The sequence below is a fragment of the Plasmodium relictum genome (assembly GCF_900005765.1).
Source record: "Plasmodium relictum strain SGS1 genome assembly, chromosome: 9".
NCBI lineage: Eukaryota > Apicomplexa > Aconoidasida > Haemosporida > Plasmodiidae > Plasmodium > Plasmodium relictum.
In genome coordinates this window covers 169,024-192,178 of record NC_041687.1, presented here as the reverse complement: position 1 = coordinate 192,178, position 23,155 = coordinate 169,024, and the positions used below count along the sequence as shown (strand labels likewise).

Sequence of the window (23,155 nt, the reverse complement as noted above, 5' to 3'; positions counted from 1 at the left end):
ATGAATAATAAAAAGTCTATACCTAAAAATGAAAAAAAATTAAAAAAAAAAAAAAAAGAAATAGAATATATTAATAAAGATGATAAATTAAGTGACACATTAGTTTCATATAACTTAAATGAAATATATAAACCTGAGGAAAAGCTAAATAATCTAAATGAGTGCAAACTAGAAAGAGGTACGACTTTCAGTGAAAGAAAAATAGAAGTAGAAAATATGAATTATGAAATAACAAGTGATTCTATCTTTAATAATGAAACTACTAATGAATACATTAAAGTAGAAGAGAAACATGATAATTTTATCAATTATAAAGAAAATGATTATAAAAGTACAAGTTATATAAATGTTTCTACTAAAAATGTAAAAAATAATAAAAGAGAAGATACAAAAAAAAATAATAACAAAATTTATAATTTAAAAAATATAAAAAATGAAACAGCAGTGGATAAACTTGAAAAACTAAAAGATATTTTATATGATCAACTAAAGAAAAAAAATATAATTTTAGATGAAAAATTGAGAAATAAAAAAAATGAAAAATCTAAATTAGAAGAGCTTGTAAAAAGAGGGGGATTAGAGCTATATAGAATAAATAGGGAAATTGAAAATTTAGAAAAAAAGGAACAAGAAGTAATACATTCATTACAAAACTTATACTGCAAGAAAAATATGTATCTAAATGAAAATGCAGAATTAAAAAAAAGTTACAATGATGAATTAATGAATTTAAAAAAAGAATTAAATTATTATGCAGAAATATATAATAAATATAATAATAGTCTTTTAGAACAAAATAACCTAAAAAAATATCATGAATTTATTAATGATAATTCTAAAATTAGTGAAAATATGCTTTCATCAAACAAGAAAATGAAATTAAAAGAATACAAAATTGACAAAAAGGAAAATATTATTAGCAAATTGAATCATCAAATTAATGAAATAAAAAACAACATCGATATAAAAAAAGATCTATGCAAAAATGAGGAAACAGAAAGTAATCATTTAGAAAAATTAATAAGTGATGGAAAGCATGAATTATTACTTTTAAAAAATGAAAAAAAGAATATTGTTAAAAAATTAAATGATTCTATTAATCAAATGAAAAAAAGAGACGAAGCCATTGATGAAATTAATAATAAATTAAATGAATTGAAATCAAATATTAACGATTTAGAAAAAAATAATGAAAAATTACAACAAGAGTATATAACAGAAAAAGAAAAAAAAGAAAAAATTAATATGGAATATAATATATTAAAGAATGATTTAAAAAAATTAAAGACACAAAAAGAAGCTGTAGAAAAAAATATAAGTGAAATTTCAAGTTATAATGAAAAGTTAAAAATAGAATTAAATAAGGAAAAAAAAAGCTGTGGGGTTATATGTGACGAAATAAAAAATATAAATAAGGAAATAATGGATAAAGAGAACTCAATAAAGATAATAAAAAGTGATATTAGTAAAAATATTGATAAAATTATAAATATTTACACTGAAGAAATTAAAGTAAGCCATTTTGCTTCTAAGATAAAAAATGAAGTTTCTTCTATTAAAGAAAATATAAATAAAAAGGAAAATGAAATAGAAAATTACAAAAATGCAATTATTAGAATAAAAATTCAGCAAATTTTAGAAAGCACTAAAATAGAAAATATGCAGAAAAAAATGAGCAAATTAGAAGATGAATTTAATGAAAAAAATAATATTTTATTAAATTACGACAACACAATAAAAAAAAATCATTATTTGATAGAAAAAAAACAAGTAGAAGTAGATAGATTAAACGAAGAATTTGATAAAAAAAACAAAAAAAGTGATGACTTTGGACAGCCTGTGACTTTAGAAATAAAAATACAAAAATTAAATAAACAAATTTCACATATTTTAAAAGAAAGTAGATTTCTAGAAAAACAGTGGTTTCTGAAACAATCGGAAATGGTAAAAATACAAAATGAAAATGTTAAAATAAATGATGAAATAATAAAAAGCAAAGATTTATGTGTAATTTTTGATCAAAAAAAATGTGAGTTGCAAGAAAATTTAAAAAATATACATAATATAATAAAAAAATTAAATAATAATATAATTTTTATCCGATTACAATTAGAAAAATTTGCATATAAGAATAGTGAAACCTTAGATAAAATTAAAAAAATGGAAGATGAAATTTTAAAATGGAATGAAAATTTAAATGTAAAGGCTGAAGGAGACAAAAAAAAGAAGGAAAACTTAAAAATTGAAATAGGTGAATTGAAAAAAGAAAAAATGCAATGCCAACAAGACCTATTAGATTATGAAAATAAAATTCTTATTCTTGAAAGTAAAATTATAGAAGAAAAAAAGTTGCAGGGAATAATTAAAGAATATGTAGACAACAAGGATATTATACAACTAAGAAAGCAAATACAACAGAAAAATGCAATTATAGAAAATATGAAAAAACAACAAAATACTATTTTAGCTAGCATCAAATTAGCTTTAAATAAAAGAAATGATTTAGATAGTAAGAAGGAAATTTTTCAAAAAAATTATGAAAGTGGTGTTAATATCTCCTTTAAAATGCATCATGAAATTTCTTTAATAAAAAAAAATTTTAAAGTAACAAGAAATAAAAAGGAGCAACTAAATAATCATTTAATGGAGATAACAGAAATATATAATAATTTATTAAAAGAAGAAGAACGACAACAATTAAACTTGAAAAATCTAAATGAAGAATATTCTATATTTGATGGAATTCTAAAAATTCAAAATTTTGAGAAAAAACATCGTTTTCAAGAATTATTAAAATTTCAGAAAGCTGTAAAAAATCTGAATTCACTTGAAAATTTGAAAGTTCCTTATTCTCAAATAAGAGAAAGTTGTTCAACATATAAAAGAAAACTTCTAATAATTAGGAAAAAATTAGAAAGTTTTAAAACAGAAAACGAAAATTATATTAAATGCATTTCTGTAATATTAGAATGGTTAATTAATTAACTATACATGATCATAAAACACATAAATATATAAAAACAGACATAAATTAAGATATTGAAGCATTTTATTATCATAGAATATATATATATATATATATATATATATATTTTCATTAGAAATGTTATAGTTAAATAGTTTTATTTATTTGTTATCATATTTTTTCAAATTGTCATATTTCACTTTTTTGTTTTTTGGTTTTTCCTAAATTTTTAAGTATTATTTTTATTTATTTTTTTAAATATTATGGTTTTTTTTATATTTTAATATACTATTTATGATTTAGTATTCTATAATTCTTATTTCTTATATGTTATTCTATCTATTATTATTTTTCATTTTTCTAATTTCTTTTTTTTTTTTTTAATTTTATTACATTTTATTTTATTATTATTATCATTTTTTTTTTTTTTTTTTTTTAAGAGGCTTTAAAAATTAACCAAATTTGGTCATATGTTGTGAAAAATTCATTTATAAAATGTCATTTTTTATATTAATTAAAATTTATTAATATTTTTATAAAATTAATAATTTTAATTATTTTTACAACTTTTGAGAATAATTTAAATTTGAGTATTTTACTGATTTAAAATGATGTTTTTATGAAATTTGAAATGAATTTCATTAACATAAAAAGAAAAAGGGAAAAAATAGGAAGCTAAAAAAGAATATCAATGATAATAATTATTTTAATATTATAATTTTAAAAATTTTTGAAAATACTATAATTCATAATATATATTTCTTTTTTTTAAACTTTTTTATGCTGAAATTGTAAAATGCAAAAAAAATGAGTCTGTATGAAGTATTAGGAAATGCTGCCATAAATGAAGAAAATGAAGGATTTAAAAATTTAATTTTGAAAAGCGAACGCTTTATTGATGATGTATTACATCAACAACTTAAAGAACGACAAAAAAAAAGGGATGAACTATTACAGGATATTTTTGATATGTATGTATAAAATTATAAATAATTAACATATGGAATAATTCGTAACATTTTTTTTTTATTTATATTTTAAAAAATCATAGTTAAAAATATTTTTGTTTTTTATATAAAAATTAGACTAATGTATTTTAATGTTCATATATTAATGTTAAATAAAAAATATTATATTTTTATGAACACTGGTAATTTAAAAATATAATATTTCGTAATATTAAAATTTGTAATTTTTTCAGGGAAATTCTAATAGAAAATCTTAATACATTTATTAATACGAAAAATCAAAAAGAAATAGAAACATTAACATTGTTAGGATGTGATAGTTATGTATATGCTGACATGTAACAAATCTAAAAAAAGACAAATTTAAATTGTTATTTATTTATTTATATATTATTATTTTTTTTTTTATTTTTAATAGTTTAAATAAAAATAAAATTTTCATACATATAGGATATGAATTTTATTTAGAAATGACTCTTGAAGATGCCATAGTATTCCTAAAAAAAAAAATAAATCTTTATGAAGAGTAAAAAAAAAAAATGTTAATGTATATATAATGGAGCATACAAAATTTATAAAATATATATTAAGTATTTCTTAAAGGGAATCAATGTTTTTTTTTAATTTATAATTATATTCTTTTTATGGTATTTTTTTTTTTTTTACAGTAAATTGGCATATTGGAACAAGCAAATATCCAAAATCAAGGCACATATACAAATTGTAATTAATATAAAAATTTTATTTAATTATATTATTTTTTATTTTAATTAATATATTTGAATTGTGTATATATACATATAACAAATTAAACTTTTTTTTCTTTTTTTTTTCTGCAGTTGATGAGAGCTATCTCAAATTTGGCTTGAGTTATAAAAAAAATGTATTCTTTGTTAAAATTTACTTTTATTTCAGAAAATTTAACTTTTTTTTCATTTTTAACGAGAAATATATTTTTTACAAATATAGTTTAAAAATATTTAAAAGGTTAAGCCAACATGATATGAATAATTAGAACTTCGAAGATTTTAAAAATTATGTATATATATGCATAAAAATTCACTAAGTCTTGATATAACGGTAACAGAGTTATTTTATATTCATTTCTATGTATTTTTATTATATTTTCTTACCAGTTCTATTCTTATAAGAACTAATATGATAGCAATTCTTACTTTTTTATTTTTTATTTTTTAATGTAAGATGAAAATTATTAAAAAAAAATTTTTTTTCTCTATCTTTAACTAAAACTATATGAACAAGTCATAATAATTAAATAAAAAATATGAAATTAAAAGAATACACGCTTCTAAAAAAAAAAAAAAAGATTTATGAATTGTATATTACTGTGCATGAAAAAAATGAATTTTTTTTTTTTTTGTTTTTTATATATTTGTTTTTATTATATCTTTTTTTTTTCTTTATATATTTTTTAATTTTTTTATTTAACATTTTTAATATTTCATCTTTTTGATTATATTATTATAAATATAATTTTCTTTTTTTTTAATTTTTTTATCTTTATATTTAAATGAATTAAAAATACACATCTTATTTTTATTAAATATCATATATTACGGCACAAGTTTTATGAATCACATATAGAATAAAACCAATGCGATAAAAAATTAATTTTATAAAAATAAAAAATATAAATAAATGCATTTTATAGCTTTGCAATTTTAAATTATTTTACTTTATTTTTTTGTGTAGGAAAATATAAGAATTATAAAAGTTATTTTTTTTTTTAATCTAATTTCATACTTGTTTGTTATGTCTAATAATGAAACCTGCAAATACAAAAGAAGATAAGTCACAAAAGGTTCAAACTATTAATTCTACAGATGAGGTTGAAGAAGAACATTTATATACTGGGCCATTAAAAATAGAACAGTTATTAGCAAAGGGATTTGTAAAAAGAGATTTGGAATTACTTAAAGAAGAAGGATTACAAACGGTTGAATGCGTAGCTTATGCACCTATGCGTACGTTATGCTCTATAAAAGGAATAAGTGAACAAAAAGCTGAAAAATTAAAAAAGGCATGTAAAGAGTTATGTAATTCCGGATTTTGCAATGCAATTGATTATCATGATGCAAGACAGAATTTAATAAAATTCACAACAGGATCAAAACAGTTAGATACCTTATTAAAAGGTGGAATAGAAACAGGAGGAATTACTGAGCTATTTGGAGAATTTCGTACAGGAAAAAGTCAGTTATGCCATACATTAGCTATAACATGTCAATTGCCTATTGAACAATCAGGTGGTGAAGGGAAATGCCTATGGATAGATACAGAAGGAACATTTCGACCTGAACGAATTGTAGCTATAGCTAAAAGATATGGTTTACATCCAACAGATTGTTTAAACAATATAGCATATGCAAAAGCATATAATTGTGATCATCAAACAGAATTACTAATAGATGCAAGTGCAATGATGGCTGATGCAAGGTTTGCACTATTAATAGTGGATTCGGCAACTGCTCTGTATAGATCCGAATACATAGGTAGAGGAGAGCTAGCTAACAGACAATCCCATTTATGTAGATTTTTAAGAGGATTACAAAGAATTGCAGATATTTATGGGGTAGCAGTAATAATTACTAATCAAGTAGTAGCAAAAGTAGATGCTATGAGCATGTTTGGTGGACATGAAAAAATACCAATAGGTGGAAATATAATAGCTCATGCTAGCCAAACTCGTTTATATTTAAGAAAAGGAAGAGGAGAAAGTAGAATTTGTAAAATTTATGATTCTCCTGTGTTACCAGAAGGAGAAGCTGTATTTGCCATAACTGAGGGAGGAATTGCAGATTACGAAGAAAAATAAAAAACTAATTTAATTTTTAAAAAGAATTTTGTTTTATATATTTTTGTAAAATTTGTTCTTCTTTTAATTTATTATATAATTATATAAATATATATTCTGAATTATTTTTAACGTATCTTTTTTGAGTAGTTCATAATAAGTATATGTATTTTATTATAATAAAATAAATTTTATGTAAAATTTTTGTGCATAATTTTGAATCATTTTTTTTTTTTTTTTTTAATTAAAAAAGAGAGGCAATGCATATATATAAAAAATATACTGATTTGTTTATATTATATACATAAAAAAAAAAAAATTTTTTTTAACCTTAGCTTGCTAATTATTTTTATAATAATAAGGAAATTTTTTTTTTTGTTTTTAAAAGTAGTAATAAAAAAATTATAAAAGCAATATAAATTAGTAGATATATATAATACCATAAGTCGGTAAAATTCTATATTATCTGCACCTAATCACATTTATACAAAATAGAAATATATATAAAGGTAATAGTTTAATATGAGACAATAATAGAAATATAAATTTAAATATTTTTTTTTATTGTTAATACACTAATATATTGTTGTACTCTCATAATAATTAACTAAAAATTGCAACATATTATTATAAATTAAATAAAATTATTATAAAATATTCATAAAAAATATTTTAAGAAATGATTAATGAAATTAATTGCATATTTATTCAAATATAAACAAGTATATGAATAACTCATTTATATCTGTTATGGTTTCGTATTACTATTTATTCTAGAATTTCACAATTATGTTTTTTCTTCCTTTTATAAAAAAAGAAACTAATATATTGAATATTAATACAGTATAAATAACAAAAAATTATTTTATTCATTTAAACGATGAATCTTATATATGTTAACAGCTATTTTATCTATATGTATTAAAACTAATTATATAATTTTAATTAAATGAATATTTATTATATAATTAGAGGTAAAATTTTTTATTTTTAACATAACATAAATATATTATTATATATTTTAATGTATATTCTTATACATATTAAAATAAAATTACTATATTAAAAAAATTTTATAAATCATTATTGTAATAACAAGAAAGACCTGAAATTCAAAAATTAATCCATGTGACTAAAAAAAGATATACTGTACTTTAAATTTGTATCCAAATTAATTCTTAATTTATATTAGAAAAAAAAAATTATTCATAAATGTAATTTACTATAATATAAATATTTTTTTTTCTAAAATAGAATAGTCTAATATATCCCCAGGTTTACTTTGAATAGTAGACAAAAAATATTCTAATTTTTAGTAATATTAAATTTATTTTATTTGATTCTTTATTAATAATACAAATCTATATTTTATGAAATATATATATGTTTAGAAATTAATTTTCTCAACTGTCTAATAAGTTAGGATGCCACAATATTCTTTGAAGAAAAAAAAAAAAAAAAATAATTCATCTTAAAAGGCATTCATTTTCTACATAATTATAAAGAATTATATTAATTTCAAGGCATTTACTTTGCTTTTTTTGAAAAATACTATACATTTTTTCTAAAGTGTAAATTAAGATTTCAGTAATATATTTTAAAATTAAAATAATTTGTTGTGCAAATTTATAAAAAATTTAAAAATTTCATTTTATGTATGATGAATTAAAAGCAATTATTTTATAAATATAATACAATATTCGTTCTTTCATTAATATATTTAATTTATGTAATAAAATGTACACAATAAAAATAATGAATGATATTATAAAATGGAAATTATAAACAGTTAAAATATTTAACATTTTTACTATTAGTTTTTTTCGAAATATTACCGAAATATATATTTAATATTATTATAATACATTATAATAATGTATGTTTTAAAATAATAATTCATTTAAAAAAAAAAAAAATAGCTGTGCACGCATAATATTATGTAAAATTTAATAAAGAAATTTTTATTTATTTTTACTTGATAATAATTGCGTTTTATTTAATTTTAGTCCATTAAATATTCTATTATTCATTTTACTTCATTTTAAAAAATTTTTTTTTTTTATAATTTAACTTTTTCATGATAAAATACACAAATAATCTAAAAAATAGTTTTTCATACAAAAATAAAAAAATAATGCATAAAGGGAAAAATAGTTTTTTTGTGTACTTTGTGCGTAGTTCCTTATAAAAAAAAAAACTATAAAAAAAAAATATACATAATTTAGTATTAAAAATTATTTTCATTAATTTATATCAATGCTTGATTATTGTAATATTCGAATGGGTATGTTTATGAAGAACGATATTTTTTTTTTTATTTATTTGTATTGATATTCTATATGTTCTCTTATATATATGCATATATCTTTTTTCTTTATACTGGAAAATTATGTGTAAGCAATATTTTTTATGATAAAAATATGAAAAAAAGTAATATATATATATATTAACAGTAAGTGCTATTTTACCTCTTTTTTGAAATAATATAAATAAAAAATAAAATTTAGATGAAGATATTTATATAAATTTTTTATTGTTATAAAATTAGTAGTGACTATTAATAATGAAAATTAAAAAGAGAAAAAATATTATATTTTATATTTTCTAAAAATAATAGTAAAATAAAAAAAATAAAAAATGTATCTAAATAATATATTTATTAAAAAATTAACAGCGATATTATTTTTTATGAATTTTTTTTAAATGTAGTTTTCAAATATTAATACTTACTTTTTTATTGACAGAAATCTTTTTTTTTTTATGTCCTAATATACATATTGTTAAACTATTTTTGCTTTATCTTTACTTGCATACAAAAATAAAAGAAGTTATTTATTATGTATACAAAAACTATTAATTTATGATTATGTATTAAAATATCATATATATATGCTTTTGTATCCCATTTTTTTATTATTGTATTTACATAACTAATTTTACATTAAAAAGCATATGTTTTTTATCTGTTCACAAAAGCACTTGTTTTTCATATTGTTTAATTGATTTATAAAATATTTTTTTCAAGCCTTGTATATTTTTTTTTTATTTTTTTTTTTTATTTTTTTTTTTTTTTTTTTTTTGACTAACGAAAATTTTCAAAAAATATATACATAATTTTAAATATATTAACTTCCCTTTTTTTTTTATCATTAATGAAAAAAAAAAAAATTGTACTTTAAAAAGAGCGTGCATAAAGAGTAAAAGTATTTATATATACTTACATGCATTTTTTTTTTTTTTTTATATGTAACATTTATATATGTAATATTCTATAAATTAAAAAAAAAAAAAATATTCTTTTTGTGGGATGAACATTTTACAATATATAAAATCTCTCGAGAAAATATACATTTTTATAAATATATACTTATATATTTATATATTCATATATATATATATATATATATATATTTATATATATATATATATATATATATAAACTTGTCAATATTTATTATTTTTTTTTTTTAATTACATATATTATATGGAACAAAATATTTGAAAAAAAAAAAAAAAGCAAAATAAAAAAGAAAAAACAAAATAAAAAAGAAAAATCAAAAGCAAAGAAAATCGAAAGTGAAAGTAATAGAAACAGAAGAAAAAAAATTAAAAAAATTAAAAGAGAATTAATAAAAAAAAAAAAAAAAAAAAAAAAAAAGGATGAAAAATAATAAAAAATAGCACATTTAAAACTATAATTTTTCACATCACAAAATGTTATCAATGTAGACTATGCCTGAATATATTAGATGTTTAAGTGATATAAATATTTTATCTTATACAATATTCTTAATATATTTCCTTTAAAAATAAAAATATTAATTTATTATAATATATATATAAATTTTTTTTTTCATAAAAAAACAAAAACAGTTATGTATTCATATATATATATTTATATGTATATGTTTTTATTTATTTTCATAAAAAAATTAGCAAAAACAAAACTTGAAATATATTCGTACTGATTTTTTTTATTTTTATGCTAGGATACTTTTTATTGTATGTATCAAAGGAATGATTTTTTTTTTTTTATTATTAAGTTTTATTATATATATATATACAACATATTTTATATATTATATATTTATTGATAGTGATATATATTGAACCTGTACATGTTAGGATCATTATTGTTATAATACATGAGATATTTTTATATGTGGGTGATTAAATTTAAGTAAATGCTTATTTATAAACTACTGCATGTCAAAGTACATTTTTTTTTATCTATTTAGTTAATTTATATAGTCTTTTTATATTTGTATATATATATATATATATATATATATATACTGAATAGAAGTGATATTTATGTGCATTAAATTTTCATTCTTTAAGTAATTTATTCAAGTAAAAATAATTTTAAATAATTATATTCTTGCAAAAACACATATATATAATTATGTATTATATTTTTTTACATATTTATATAAAGTTTTCTATAATTTTTTTTTTAATTTTTATATTAAAAGATTTATATATTCTTATTTTAACAAAATATTGTCAAGAAGTCATAAGAGAATACACCATATTGAGTAAATTTTTTTGAACACATACTTATTTTTATATATTTCATATACTTATATTTTTATTTGCAAATTTTATAATTAAGTTTATAAATACACATTTATTTAAAAAAATACATTATCATCAATATTCATGCACTAAAAATACTCTTATTTAATATATAATTTTTAGTTTTATTATTTATAGCAAAAGCAAATATATTGAATTTTTACTTTTATTTAATTTTAAATATATATTACATTTAAATTTTTTTTTTTTTTATATTTATTTTTTTTTAATTTATTTCAGATTTAATTAATTTTTATGACTTTTTTATATATAAGACATCTGTGTATAATTATACATTAAAGTAAAAATTAAAAAAACTAACAAATAAAGGACAACTTAAAATATTTTTTCATATTATTTTTAAGAAAATATTTTATGTTATAATTTGTTTTCTGCTTATTATTTTTGTTAAATACAATGTATTTTAAATAGGTTTCTAATGTAAAATATTTTACAGTTTTAGAGTAAATAGTATATATATGAGTTTAAGTTTAATATATTTTAATGTGTTTTATTATTATATATATATAACTGTTTTTTACATTTATATCTATTTCTATTTCGTATATTTTTATTCTTTATGCTATATTTATTTTGAATTATTCATGTGGCTTTATAGTAACTTTTCATAAATATTTTTCTTATATATATATATATGTTATAATTTGTTTGTACGTGTAAAATCTTAAATTTATATGCATATGTATATATAACAAAAAAAAAAAGTAAGATATACTTCATTTTAAATATTTTACTTATTATATTTTTAAATATTAAATTATTTAGTTTATGCCATATGCTTTATTTTATGGTTGTAATGAGTTTATTAATCATAATTTTAAAATCATTATGTATTGTAATCATACTATATGTTTAATATTATTATTTTATTATAATTTTTTATCTTATTTTTTTAAAATTTTGCAATTAAATTATTTATGTACCTTTTCGAAATAGAGAAGTATGAGATGCTGAAAAATTATGTGTTAAATCATTTACTTTTTTCCTTATAACAATTATTTATGTTATTTTTATCTTATTTAAATATATATATATATATATTATATATATATTTTAATTATTGTGAATAAAATAATTTGAAAAAAAAAATTCTTTGTAAATATCTTATATGAATATTACTTTAATTATATGTTTGCAACTGTTTAATATTTAATAATTTGTATTCATATGCTATATAATTAAAAGTCTTTTATTTTTTTTTTATTAAGAATTAATATATAACAGTAATTATGTATAATTTGTAGATGGTAAAATAATTGAATTTATATATGCTTATATAACATACAATTATTTTATAATAAATTATAAAAAAAAATAAAAAATAAATGAATTATAATTACATAAACATATAAATTATTCAAAATATAAATATATTGATATAGTTTATTTCATTATTATTATTATTATTTTTTTATTATTTATACAATTATTATTTTTCATTTTTTTATGTATTATATATAAACCAAAAAAAAAAATTTTTTGTTTTTTTTTTTATAATTTTTTATTGTAACACATATATTAGTATATATATATATATATATATATATATATATATATATATATATATATATATATATATATATCTCCTTTTTTTTTTTTTAAATGCAAAGTGATACAGTTTTAAAAAAAGATATATCTGAATATAAAGACATGATGAATGGTATTCATAATGTAACATCTTGTAATATATCAGTATCTATAGAAAAGAATAGTGAAAACAATAAAAAAGTAAATTACGACGAAAAAGTAAAAAAATATAATAAAAATAATTTCAATACTATTAGTAATAATTTATCCGAATCAAATAAATTATCAACAAAACGATATAATTCTAATACTCCATCTCATTCTTCATCCATATTAAATAACTCAGTAAATCACAAAAATTATAAGCAAGTTCAAAAAAAAACTTATATCAATATGAATGGTGAAGATAGTAGATTTAACGAATCAATAAATAAGTATACAGATGATAACAGTTCAAAGAATATGATTAACCTAAATAATACTAACCATGTCATTTCTTCTTCTAATTCAGAAAACATTCCTTATAATAGCATAAAAAATGTAAATCCTCAAAAAAAAAATAATAGTATCAGTAACAGTAGTAATAATTTAGATAAAAATTCTTATGTAAAAAATAGCACAAAATTTAATCGTACAACATGTAATGAAACTAATTATGATGCTACAAATGAAAATAATCAAAATGATTTTGAGACTCCAATGGAAAATTATAATAATGACAATTTGAATACCAATGCTACGGATGAAAAAAATTTTGTTCTTTCTAAGTCATCTAATGAAAACAATATAAATGGAGTATTAATTAATAGTAATACAACAGCAAGTAATGAAAATAAAATTCAAAATAGTAATACATATTCTAATAATACAAATAAAAACTCCAATAGTAATTATATTACTCAAACAAATTGTGATAGTAGAAATAATAATAATTACAAAAATAATAGTAATAATCATATCAATAATAATAATAATATCAGCATTAATAATAATGTTAATAATAACAATAAAAATATATACAATAATAGTAGCAATAATATGAATATAAATAATAATATTAATGCTACTTCATCAAAAAATAATTCTTCACAGAACAATACGCTTACATTAGGATATATCAATGTAAAAGGAAATATAAAAAGTTCTATATTGAATAATAAAAATAATAAAAATAATGGTAATCGTATTGTTAAAAATTCAAATTCGTTAAAAAATGAAAGTGGTCACGATATAAAAAACACGGAAACAAAAAATAATGAAAATAAAACTGCAGAGAATAAAAGTAGCAACGATATTAAAAATAATGATAAAAATAATAACAGTAATAGTAATAATAATAATAATGACGATAATAATAATGATAATAATAATAATAATAATGATAATAATAATAATAATAATGATAATAATAATAATAATAATAATAATAATAATAATAATAATAATAATAATAATAATAATAATAATGATAATAATAATGATAGTAATAATAATAACAATAATAATAGTAATAGTAATAATAACCATAATAATAGTAATAGTAATAATAATAATAATGATAATAATAATAGTAATAATGATAATAATGATAATGATAATAATGATAACGATAATAATAATAATAATAATAATAATAATAATAATAATAATAATAATAGTAAAGAAATAGGGAAAAAAGAAACTGATAATAAAGATAAAGAAAATGAGGAGGAAGCTAAAAAAATAACTAAAGATACACAAAAAAAAAACACATCAAATAACAATGAAACACAAAATTCAGCTAATAAGTCACATTCATTATCAACCAATTCATTTAATAACGTTTCATCTTCAAGTTCTTTAAATGCAGATGCACCAGAATTCGTCCCATCTACAAAAAATATACAAAGTAGCCTTCCTTTTAACAATTTAATGTGGAGTAATTATTATCAGAATATGTCTACTACACCATTTACTAATGTACAAAATAATAATATGATGAATAATATAACATCACAAGGGAATAGTAATATTTTAACCCCCAATTCTTTAATAAATCCAGTCATTAGTGGATTAAACGCTTCATCAAATAACTTAATGAATATTTCTAATACAAATAATGCATCTTCATCAAGTAATATAAATTTAAATGTATCCAATAATTCAGGTGTGATTGTGAATTCATCTAGTAGTGTTAACAATATAGAAAATGAAAACACGAAAAATAATAGTAATAATACTAGCACTGTAATTAATGCAAAACAAACAAATAATCATGAAAATGGTGTTAATAATATTTCTAGTTCTACAAATATGCATGGATCTTCTATTGCTGTACCATCAAGTGGAACATCTTCACAAACTAACTTTTTAAATCAAAATATTATTTCAGGAATGAATAATTTAAGATCCAATAATTTTATGAATAATTCAGGTGGAAATATTATGAACAGTTCAGAAAATTCAGCACCATTTCATCATCTTGATACACATGCACATCAGAATTTTCAACCAAATGGTTCATTAATTCATCATCATAATTTTTATGTAAATCATCCATATTTAATAAATAATCACCCCAATGGATTGCCAACCCCTCAATCAATATTTGCTCCTTTATCATATGGCAATTCTTTAACATCAGGTAATGTTCATCATGACTTGCCTTTTTCTCAACCCCCATCAGTTTATGGATCATTTGCTAATAATCCTAGCTTAATAGGAAATAATAGTATTCCTTCTCAAAAAAATGGTGCTTTAAATATTAATCCATACAATTTTTTGTCTTGTGCTATTCCATCTCCACCTCAATTGCAGCATAATGCATCTATAAATATGAGTTCTTTAGATCCCCATTTCATTACAAATTCAGCTAATACACATATAAAGATTCCTTATAATCATGTAAATCAACCTAATAGAAGAAATATTTTCAGTCATTTTAATAATGCAAATTTACATAGTGCAAGTAATTTAAATGATAATAATTTTGAGCATAATAATAATAATATGAACTCAGTTATTACTGGAAATTTAAATTATAACTTTAATAGCTTTAATGCTAATCAAAACAATAATATGCATTTAAATAACGATAATAATAATTTACATTTAAATTCAGCTGTAGGAAGTAATATGCCATTAAATAATAGTGCAAATGTTATATGTTTAAATAACCCATTGCATATTAATAATTCAAATGTAGCACATCATCATATGAATAATATAAATAATAATCTTCATTTAAATAATATTCATATGAATCATAGCTTGCTCATGAATAATACTATGAATAAACAAAAAAGAAACAATTCTTATAATGAAAGAAATAAACAATATAATTACAGAGATAATAAAAATGCATTAAAAAATAATATATTAAATTTAAATGGTACTATGAATAATTACAATCACTATAATATGAAGCATGACAATAAAAAGCACAATAGGTACAATTCTTTAAATAATACAAATAATAATTTTAGTCCTAATTATAATTTAAATAACAATACTTTGAATAACGTTTCCAATAATTCTAAAAATTTATATAATAGTCATAGTAAAAATTTCAAACAAGAAAATTATAATAGAGAGGAAAATAATTCAGTGAACTATTACCAAAAAAATAATAATGCTAATACTACTAATAATAATATTAGTAATAACAATAATACTAATAATTCTAATGCTACTACTACATCCAATAATAATATTACTGTTCCATTAAAAGAAGTTAACGCTGATATGAAAGAAATGGCTGATAATTTTAACGAAAATAGCGCATGCAATAATGACATACCATATTCATATAAAGGAAAAAATTATAATTTAAATAACTCTAATTTAAAAAATAAAAATAGTAATGCTGTGAACAATAATTTAAATAATAATATACAGAATGAAGTTTCTAACGAAAAACGTACATATAATAAAAATGATAAAAATGATAAAAATAATAAAGACGATTTTAAAGCAAATAGAAATTATGCTAGTAACAAGATAAATGAGGAAAAAAATGTAACTAATGTTAAGAGGGAATTACCAAAGGATAAGAGTGGTAAGCAGGGTGATCAATTTCATAAAAAAAATTTTTCTGAATTAAATAATTCTAGTAATAGCAAACAACAAAATAATTTCGTAGGTAGTAAATATCAAAACAATTCTGAAAAAAGAGGAAGTGTGAGAAGTGTTGACAATAATAAAATAAATGAAAAAAAAATTAAGAATGAAGATGATAAGAAATTCAAGGAAAAAAGTAACGTATTAAATACCAGTTCTGTTAATAATTTAAGTAATATAAATATTAATGTTTCAGAGAATAATGAAAATTTAAATAAAAATGCAAATACAAATGATGTAGCAACTGTTGATAATAATTATGTAAACAATAATAGTAATTTTAATAATAATATAGCAAACAATAAAAATGTGAATTACAATAATTTAAAAAATTTAAAAAATTACGACAAAAAAAATATGGAATTTTCTTCGTGGGTAAAAATTGCTAAGATGAATCCTAATAAAAAAAAAGAAAAAAATAATCTAAATATTCAGTATAACAATACTAATAATTTTAATGCAAATGCTTCTGATGTTAACAATAAAAATAATGATAATTCCAATGCAAAATTAACTAATTTAGATAAAGGCAATTACAATATAGATTCTAGTAATAATAATAATGAAAAATCGAATATTCAAAGTTCTAAAATAAGTAGTGATAACATATGTGATCAGAATAATGATTTAACTTATCAAAAAAATCAACTTGCTACAAATTATGTTGATTCCAAATCCAATACAATTACTAAGGAAAACAAAAAAAAGAATGAAGAAGAAAAGGAAAAAGGATCAAACAAAGAAAAAGATGCAAGTTACAAAAATAGCAAAAAATTAAGTGAAGATAAAATAGACTCAAATGTAAAAAATAAAAAAATGAATTATTCATCCAATAAAAATTTCACAGATAAGGAAAATAAAGAAAAGTTGAAAACAAATTATGATAACAGTAAGAAGAATGAAATGAATGAAAGGAAAGGAAATAATGGAGTAAATTTTTCTCATAGACAAAGAGAAAAATTAAAAATTCAAAATGTAGAAATTAAGCAAATTAATGAAAAAATTATGAATATCAATACAAAAAGTGATGATACCAAAAGTATAAATAAAATAACTGAAAATGAAGACTCAGAAAATATCAAAAAAAGTAATGGAAAAGGAATAAATGAAAATAATGAAAATTATGAAAAATCAAATGATTTAGGAGAGGATTATACAAGCAAAAATGAATTGGAATACAGTGATAGTATTATTAACATGAAGAAAAGTAAAAATGCAAATATATCATCAAATAGTATAAAAAGTGAATCCTTTAGAAATAGAGAAAATCAAAAGGAGTTGTATAATGCTACAACAGGAGAAAACAAAATTAACAAAAACAATCCTGATAATATAACAAAAAAAAATAATACTAGTATAAACAAGGATAATTACAAATATTTAAGTGCAAATCATTATAATGCTACTAATGCTAATGATCGATCATCATCTTATTCTAATTCTAATTCGAAAAATTTTATGTGGGAAGGGAAAATTTCTTTTGCTGAAATGGCCAAAAGAAAACCAAAGAAAGAAACGAAGGAATCGAAATTAGAATCAATACAGAATGAAAAAAAAAATAATAATAATTCACATAAAAATGATAAAATTTCAAAAAAAGATCATAATAGATATACTTCTAACACAGTAGTAAATGATAAGAATAACAAAGGAGACAACAATTCTAGTATGAACAAAGATAATAAAGATGTGAAAAAAAGAAATGAAATTAAGGAAGATATTTCAAAATTATCTAATAATAATAATTTAGTTAAAAAAGAAAACAAAAATGAAATGTTAAAAACATATGATATAGAAAAAGAGAAAAATACACTAGACAATTTAGAAACAAATGAAAATAAAGAAAAATTGTGCAATGAAAAAATGGAATCATCAGATGCTTCTTTAAATGTAACTTATAATAAAGCAAAAAATGACAAATTAGAAGAAAATTATAATGATGTTGAAAAAAAAGATAAGAATGAAATAAAATCAGAAAAAGAATCAGATGGCTTATATTCAGACAAGTCAAATAATAAGAAAATTTTTAATATAGAAAAGAGTAATGTGAATGATTCAAACCAAACAGTAGCAGATAAAGACAAAATAAATAAAAATAAAAATCCTGAATTATCATTAAATGAAAAAAATATGATTGAAGTAAACAATAAATCAGCACATTTGATTAATGAAGATAATTTAACTTTTTCAAAAAAAATGAATGAAAAAGAAGAAAAGGAACTTACGGAATATTCAAATAAAGATACTGAGAAAACAGACGAAATTTCTAAAAAAAAGAAGAAAAAGAAAAAATTGGAAAACGAAGAAGAAAACAGATTGGTAGAAGAATATAAAAATGAAGAAGTACAAAGTAAGACCCAACTTGTAGAAGAAAATTTGAATGGAAATGAAGGATTAAATGAAAACGCTTCTTTAAATAATAAAATAAGTTTAACTAAAAATTTAAAGGAAAATAAAAATGAAACAGTAAGGAGTAACAAATTAAATGAAGAGACACATAACATTAATATTATTGATGATTTGAAAGTAAATAGTGTTCTAAATGAAAAAGGAATTAAATGTGTAGAAAAAAAAGAAATGGAGACATCAAAAAAAAATATAAATTACGATGATGTAAAAAAAGAAGATATAAATAAAAATATAAACGAGAATAATAAATATTTAGATGAAGAAAAAGTAAAAGCATCTATTTCTAATAATGAAGAAAACATAAAAACAAAATCACCAAATGAAGATTTACTAAATGTGGAAAATGAAGATAAAAAAAGGAAAAAAAATGCATTTTCAGAAGAAAAAAAAAGAGAGAATGAAAAATACAATGAAGAAACAAAAACAGAAAAAGAAAAGGTGAAAACAGATCAATTGCAATGTAATAAAAAAAATTCAGAAGATATTTCTTTCAAAGAACAAAATGAGGAAAGCAAAAAGAAGCTGCTAAATGAAAAAATAAATAAAAGGAGTAATGCTGTAACTAATGAAAATAAAAAGGAAATCTTAAAAGTTTATGACTCATCAAAAGCAGATATAAAGGATAAAACTTCTATTAATAATACTGTAGCAAATAATTTAAAAAATAATACTTTAAATAACGAAGTATTAAATTCCAATAAAAATGAAATAAATGTATCGGAAGAAGCAAGTATAAAGTTGGATTGCAAAGACAGTAAAAAAGAAAATAAAGAAATAAAAGATGAAAACATAGAAGATGATTTATTGGGAGCTTTAGAAAAACAAGTGGATAGCTTAGAAAAAATAAAAGATAACGAAAAGTTAAAGGAAGATAAATTAAAGGAAGAAAAACAAATAGCAAAACAAAAAAAAATTGAAAGATTATATAAAGAAAAAGTATATACAAAAATAGATTTATTAGAGATTTATTTAGGTCATGATTGGAATATTGGTGTAGATAAATTTAATTTTGTTTTATCTCAAGGTTCTAACAGTGAAATGGATTACAATAATAATAATATAAATATGAATAACAATAATAATATTAATAATAATGATAATAATAATAATATTAATGATAATGAAAATTGTAATAGTAATATGAATGATTTTAAAAATATGAATGCATATAACAAAAGATATAATTCAGTATATAACAATAATAATATTAATAATACTAATAACAACATTAATAATAATATTAATAATAACAACAATGCTAGTAATAATAACAACGGTAATATTAGCAATAATATCAATAATAATAATAATAATGCCAATAGTAATAATAATAAACAAGCACAAGCAAATCAAAGTGCAAATAATAAAAATATTAAAGATGACTGGAGAAGTTCTATACCAAAAAATATGATGAATAATTTATTTTTAAACAATAATCAAAATAGTAATTTCTTTAATAATAATATTATAGGTGGGAATAACATATATGATCAGAATTTACAAAATAATAATTTAATGAAAAACACAACTAACTTGGAATGGAGAAAGAGTGATGGAGATAAATTAAAAGGATTTTTTGACTCTACAAGAGCTGTTGAATCAGCTGATCCATGGAGAAATAATAATTCTCCACCAACTAAAACAATAGCAGAAAATAGTTGGATTCTAAAGCAAAATCAATTGAAAGCAGATAAATACACATGTATGATGCGTAAATTAAGAGGTATATTAAATAAGTTAACTTTTGAGAAGTTCGATTTATTATATGAGCAAATAATTCTTGTTGGTATAACTAAATTAGAAGAAATTGTTGGATTAATGAAGCTAGTTTTTGAAAAAGCTGTTACGCAACATCATTTTGTTCAAATGTATGTACAGTTATGTAAAAAATTAAATGTTCATTTCCATAATATGAAATTGGAAGATGACACAACAGTTCAATTTAAAAAAATATTAATTAATCAGTGCCAAGATTCTTTTGAAAATAATTTAAAACCAATAGAATACCCTAGTAATTTAAATGAAGAAGAAAAATTTGAATTTGAACAAATGCATAAAAATAAAGTTAGAGGTAATATGCTTTTTGTTGGTGAATTAGTTAAATCTGGTATTATATCAATTCCTATTGTTTTTGTTTGCATTAAACAATTATTAGAAAAAAGAGAGAGTTATATTGCTTTAAAGAATGATACAAACGAAGGAAATCTACATTTAGAAGCATTATGCATGTTTTTGAACACAGTTGGAGAAATTTTAGATACCCATGAAAAAGCAAATCAAGACAAAGTAAAAGAATTATACAATACATTAAATGAATTAGTTAATAATGAAAAAATTACTTTTCGTGTTAGATGTCTTATTAAAGATGTTATTGACAATAGAAATGAAAAATGGAATAAAAAATTTGCTCATAAATTAGAAGGTCCAACGACTTTAAGTGTATTGCATGATAAGATTTTAAAAGAAAATATTGATCAAAATAATAGAAATTTTTCAAATAATAATATGAATTATCACGATAATAAAATGAATAGCAATTTAAGTAATATGAGAAATAATATTCTTCGCAATGCAAACTTTAACATGAATAATAATAATAATAATATAAATTTTAATATGATAAATAATAATATGAATTTAAGAAATATGAGCGGAATGAAAAATCTAGATGGAAATAAAAATAATAAAAAAATGCCATTAAATTTAAGTAAAAACAAAAATAATACTTCTAAAATTATTCCTGATGAAATGAAAAATGGAATGGATAACAATTATTTTGATATGATGTCAAAAAATCATATCCCATTTAAAAATCAACCATTTATGAATAATGATCACAATGATAATAATAATATTTTTAGTAACTTAAATTCCAGATTATTAAATAATAAAGAAAAAAATGATAACAAAGCATTTTTGAGAAATTATAATGCTAAAAAAAATAATAGCAATAATGATGATGTTAATAAAAGAAACACTTTAAATGCTAATAATAATGAAGATTTTAACGAAGTAGATTTTAGTAGGAATAATTTGAACAATGAGGAAAATAATGAAGTTACCACGACCGCTACTACATCAAATAATAATAATTCCACTTCTAATGTTATAACAAAGAAAGTTACAAAAGAAAGTGGTCAAGACGCTCCAGAAGATTATACATTTGTTGAAGAATATTTACCAAAGGTAAATGAAATTTTAGAAATGTCTACTACAACAAAAGAATGGGAAGAATTGACAAAAAAATTTGAAGATCTTAACATTCCTTCTAAATTTAATGACAAACTTCATAATAACATTTTAAAACTTACCTTAAAAAAATATGCTTGTAACAAAAATATAGAAAAGAGTTCTGATTTTTTTAATTGGCTAATTTCTATTGTTCTCTCTAATAAGATTGATATAGAATCATTTAAACCTTGTTGGAAATCTTTTATGTTAGAAAAAGATGAAAATAGTTATGTATATACAAAAGAAGATTATCCTTTATTACCAGACATAGCTAAAAATTTTATCAAAGCTATTGAGTTATATGATAAAAATCATTTATTATATGATGTAAACACCATAGAAGAAATGAAAAATATTATATAATAATAAAATATATGAAATAAAAAAAAAAATTTATACCAAAAATATTGCTGTTGCGCAAACTATTTTTATATAAATATATTAACTTTTATTTTTTTCAATACCTTTTTTTTTTTTTTTTTTGCAATATTAAGTTAATAAAGTATCTTTTCGAAAATTTTATTTTAAACCTTATAGGATAAA

The 23,155-nt window shown here is 19.0% G+C and overlaps 4 protein-coding genes across 4 annotated transcripts; all 4 read left to right on the top strand.

Annotated features, from left to right (window-relative positions):
- On the top strand, nucleotides 1-2,985 carry PRELSG_0904800 (conserved Plasmodium protein, unknown function; the record flags this gene model as incomplete). The annotated part of the gene is made up of 1 exon (XM_028676472.1): nucleotides 1-2,985. One exon carries the CDS (start codon nucleotides 1-3, stop codon nucleotides 2,983-2,985), a length of 2,985 nt encoding a protein of 994 aa, XP_028532957.1.
- Nucleotides 2,986-3,772: 787 nt separating this feature from the next.
- PRELSG_0904700 (prefoldin, putative) lies at nucleotides 3,773-4,802 on the top strand (the record flags this gene model as incomplete). Its single annotated transcript, XM_028676471.1, has 5 exons — nucleotides 3,773-3,936; nucleotides 4,167-4,271; nucleotides 4,352-4,459; nucleotides 4,602-4,656; nucleotides 4,773-4,802. The coding sequence occupies 5 exons, from the start codon at nucleotides 3,773-3,775 to the stop codon at nucleotides 4,800-4,802; spliced, it is 462 nt and encodes a 153-aa protein (XP_028532956.1).
- A 914-nt stretch (nucleotides 4,803-5,716) lies between these two features.
- RAD51 (DNA repair protein RAD51, putative) lies at nucleotides 5,717-6,769 on the top strand (the record flags this gene model as incomplete). Its single annotated transcript, XM_028676470.1, has 1 exon — nucleotides 5,717-6,769. The coding sequence occupies one exon, from the start codon at nucleotides 5,717-5,719 to the stop codon at nucleotides 6,767-6,769; it is 1,053 nt and encodes a 350-aa protein (XP_028532955.1).
- A 6,180-nt stretch (nucleotides 6,770-12,949) lies between these two features.
- PAIP1 (polyadenylate-binding protein-interacting protein 1, putative) lies at nucleotides 12,950-22,975 on the top strand (the record flags this gene model as incomplete). The annotated part of the gene is made up of 1 exon (XM_028676469.1): nucleotides 12,950-22,975. The coding sequence occupies one exon, from the start codon at nucleotides 12,950-12,952 to the stop codon at nucleotides 22,973-22,975; it is 10,026 nt and encodes a 3,341-aa protein (XP_028532954.1).
- Nucleotides 22,976-23,155: the final 180 nt, after the last annotated feature.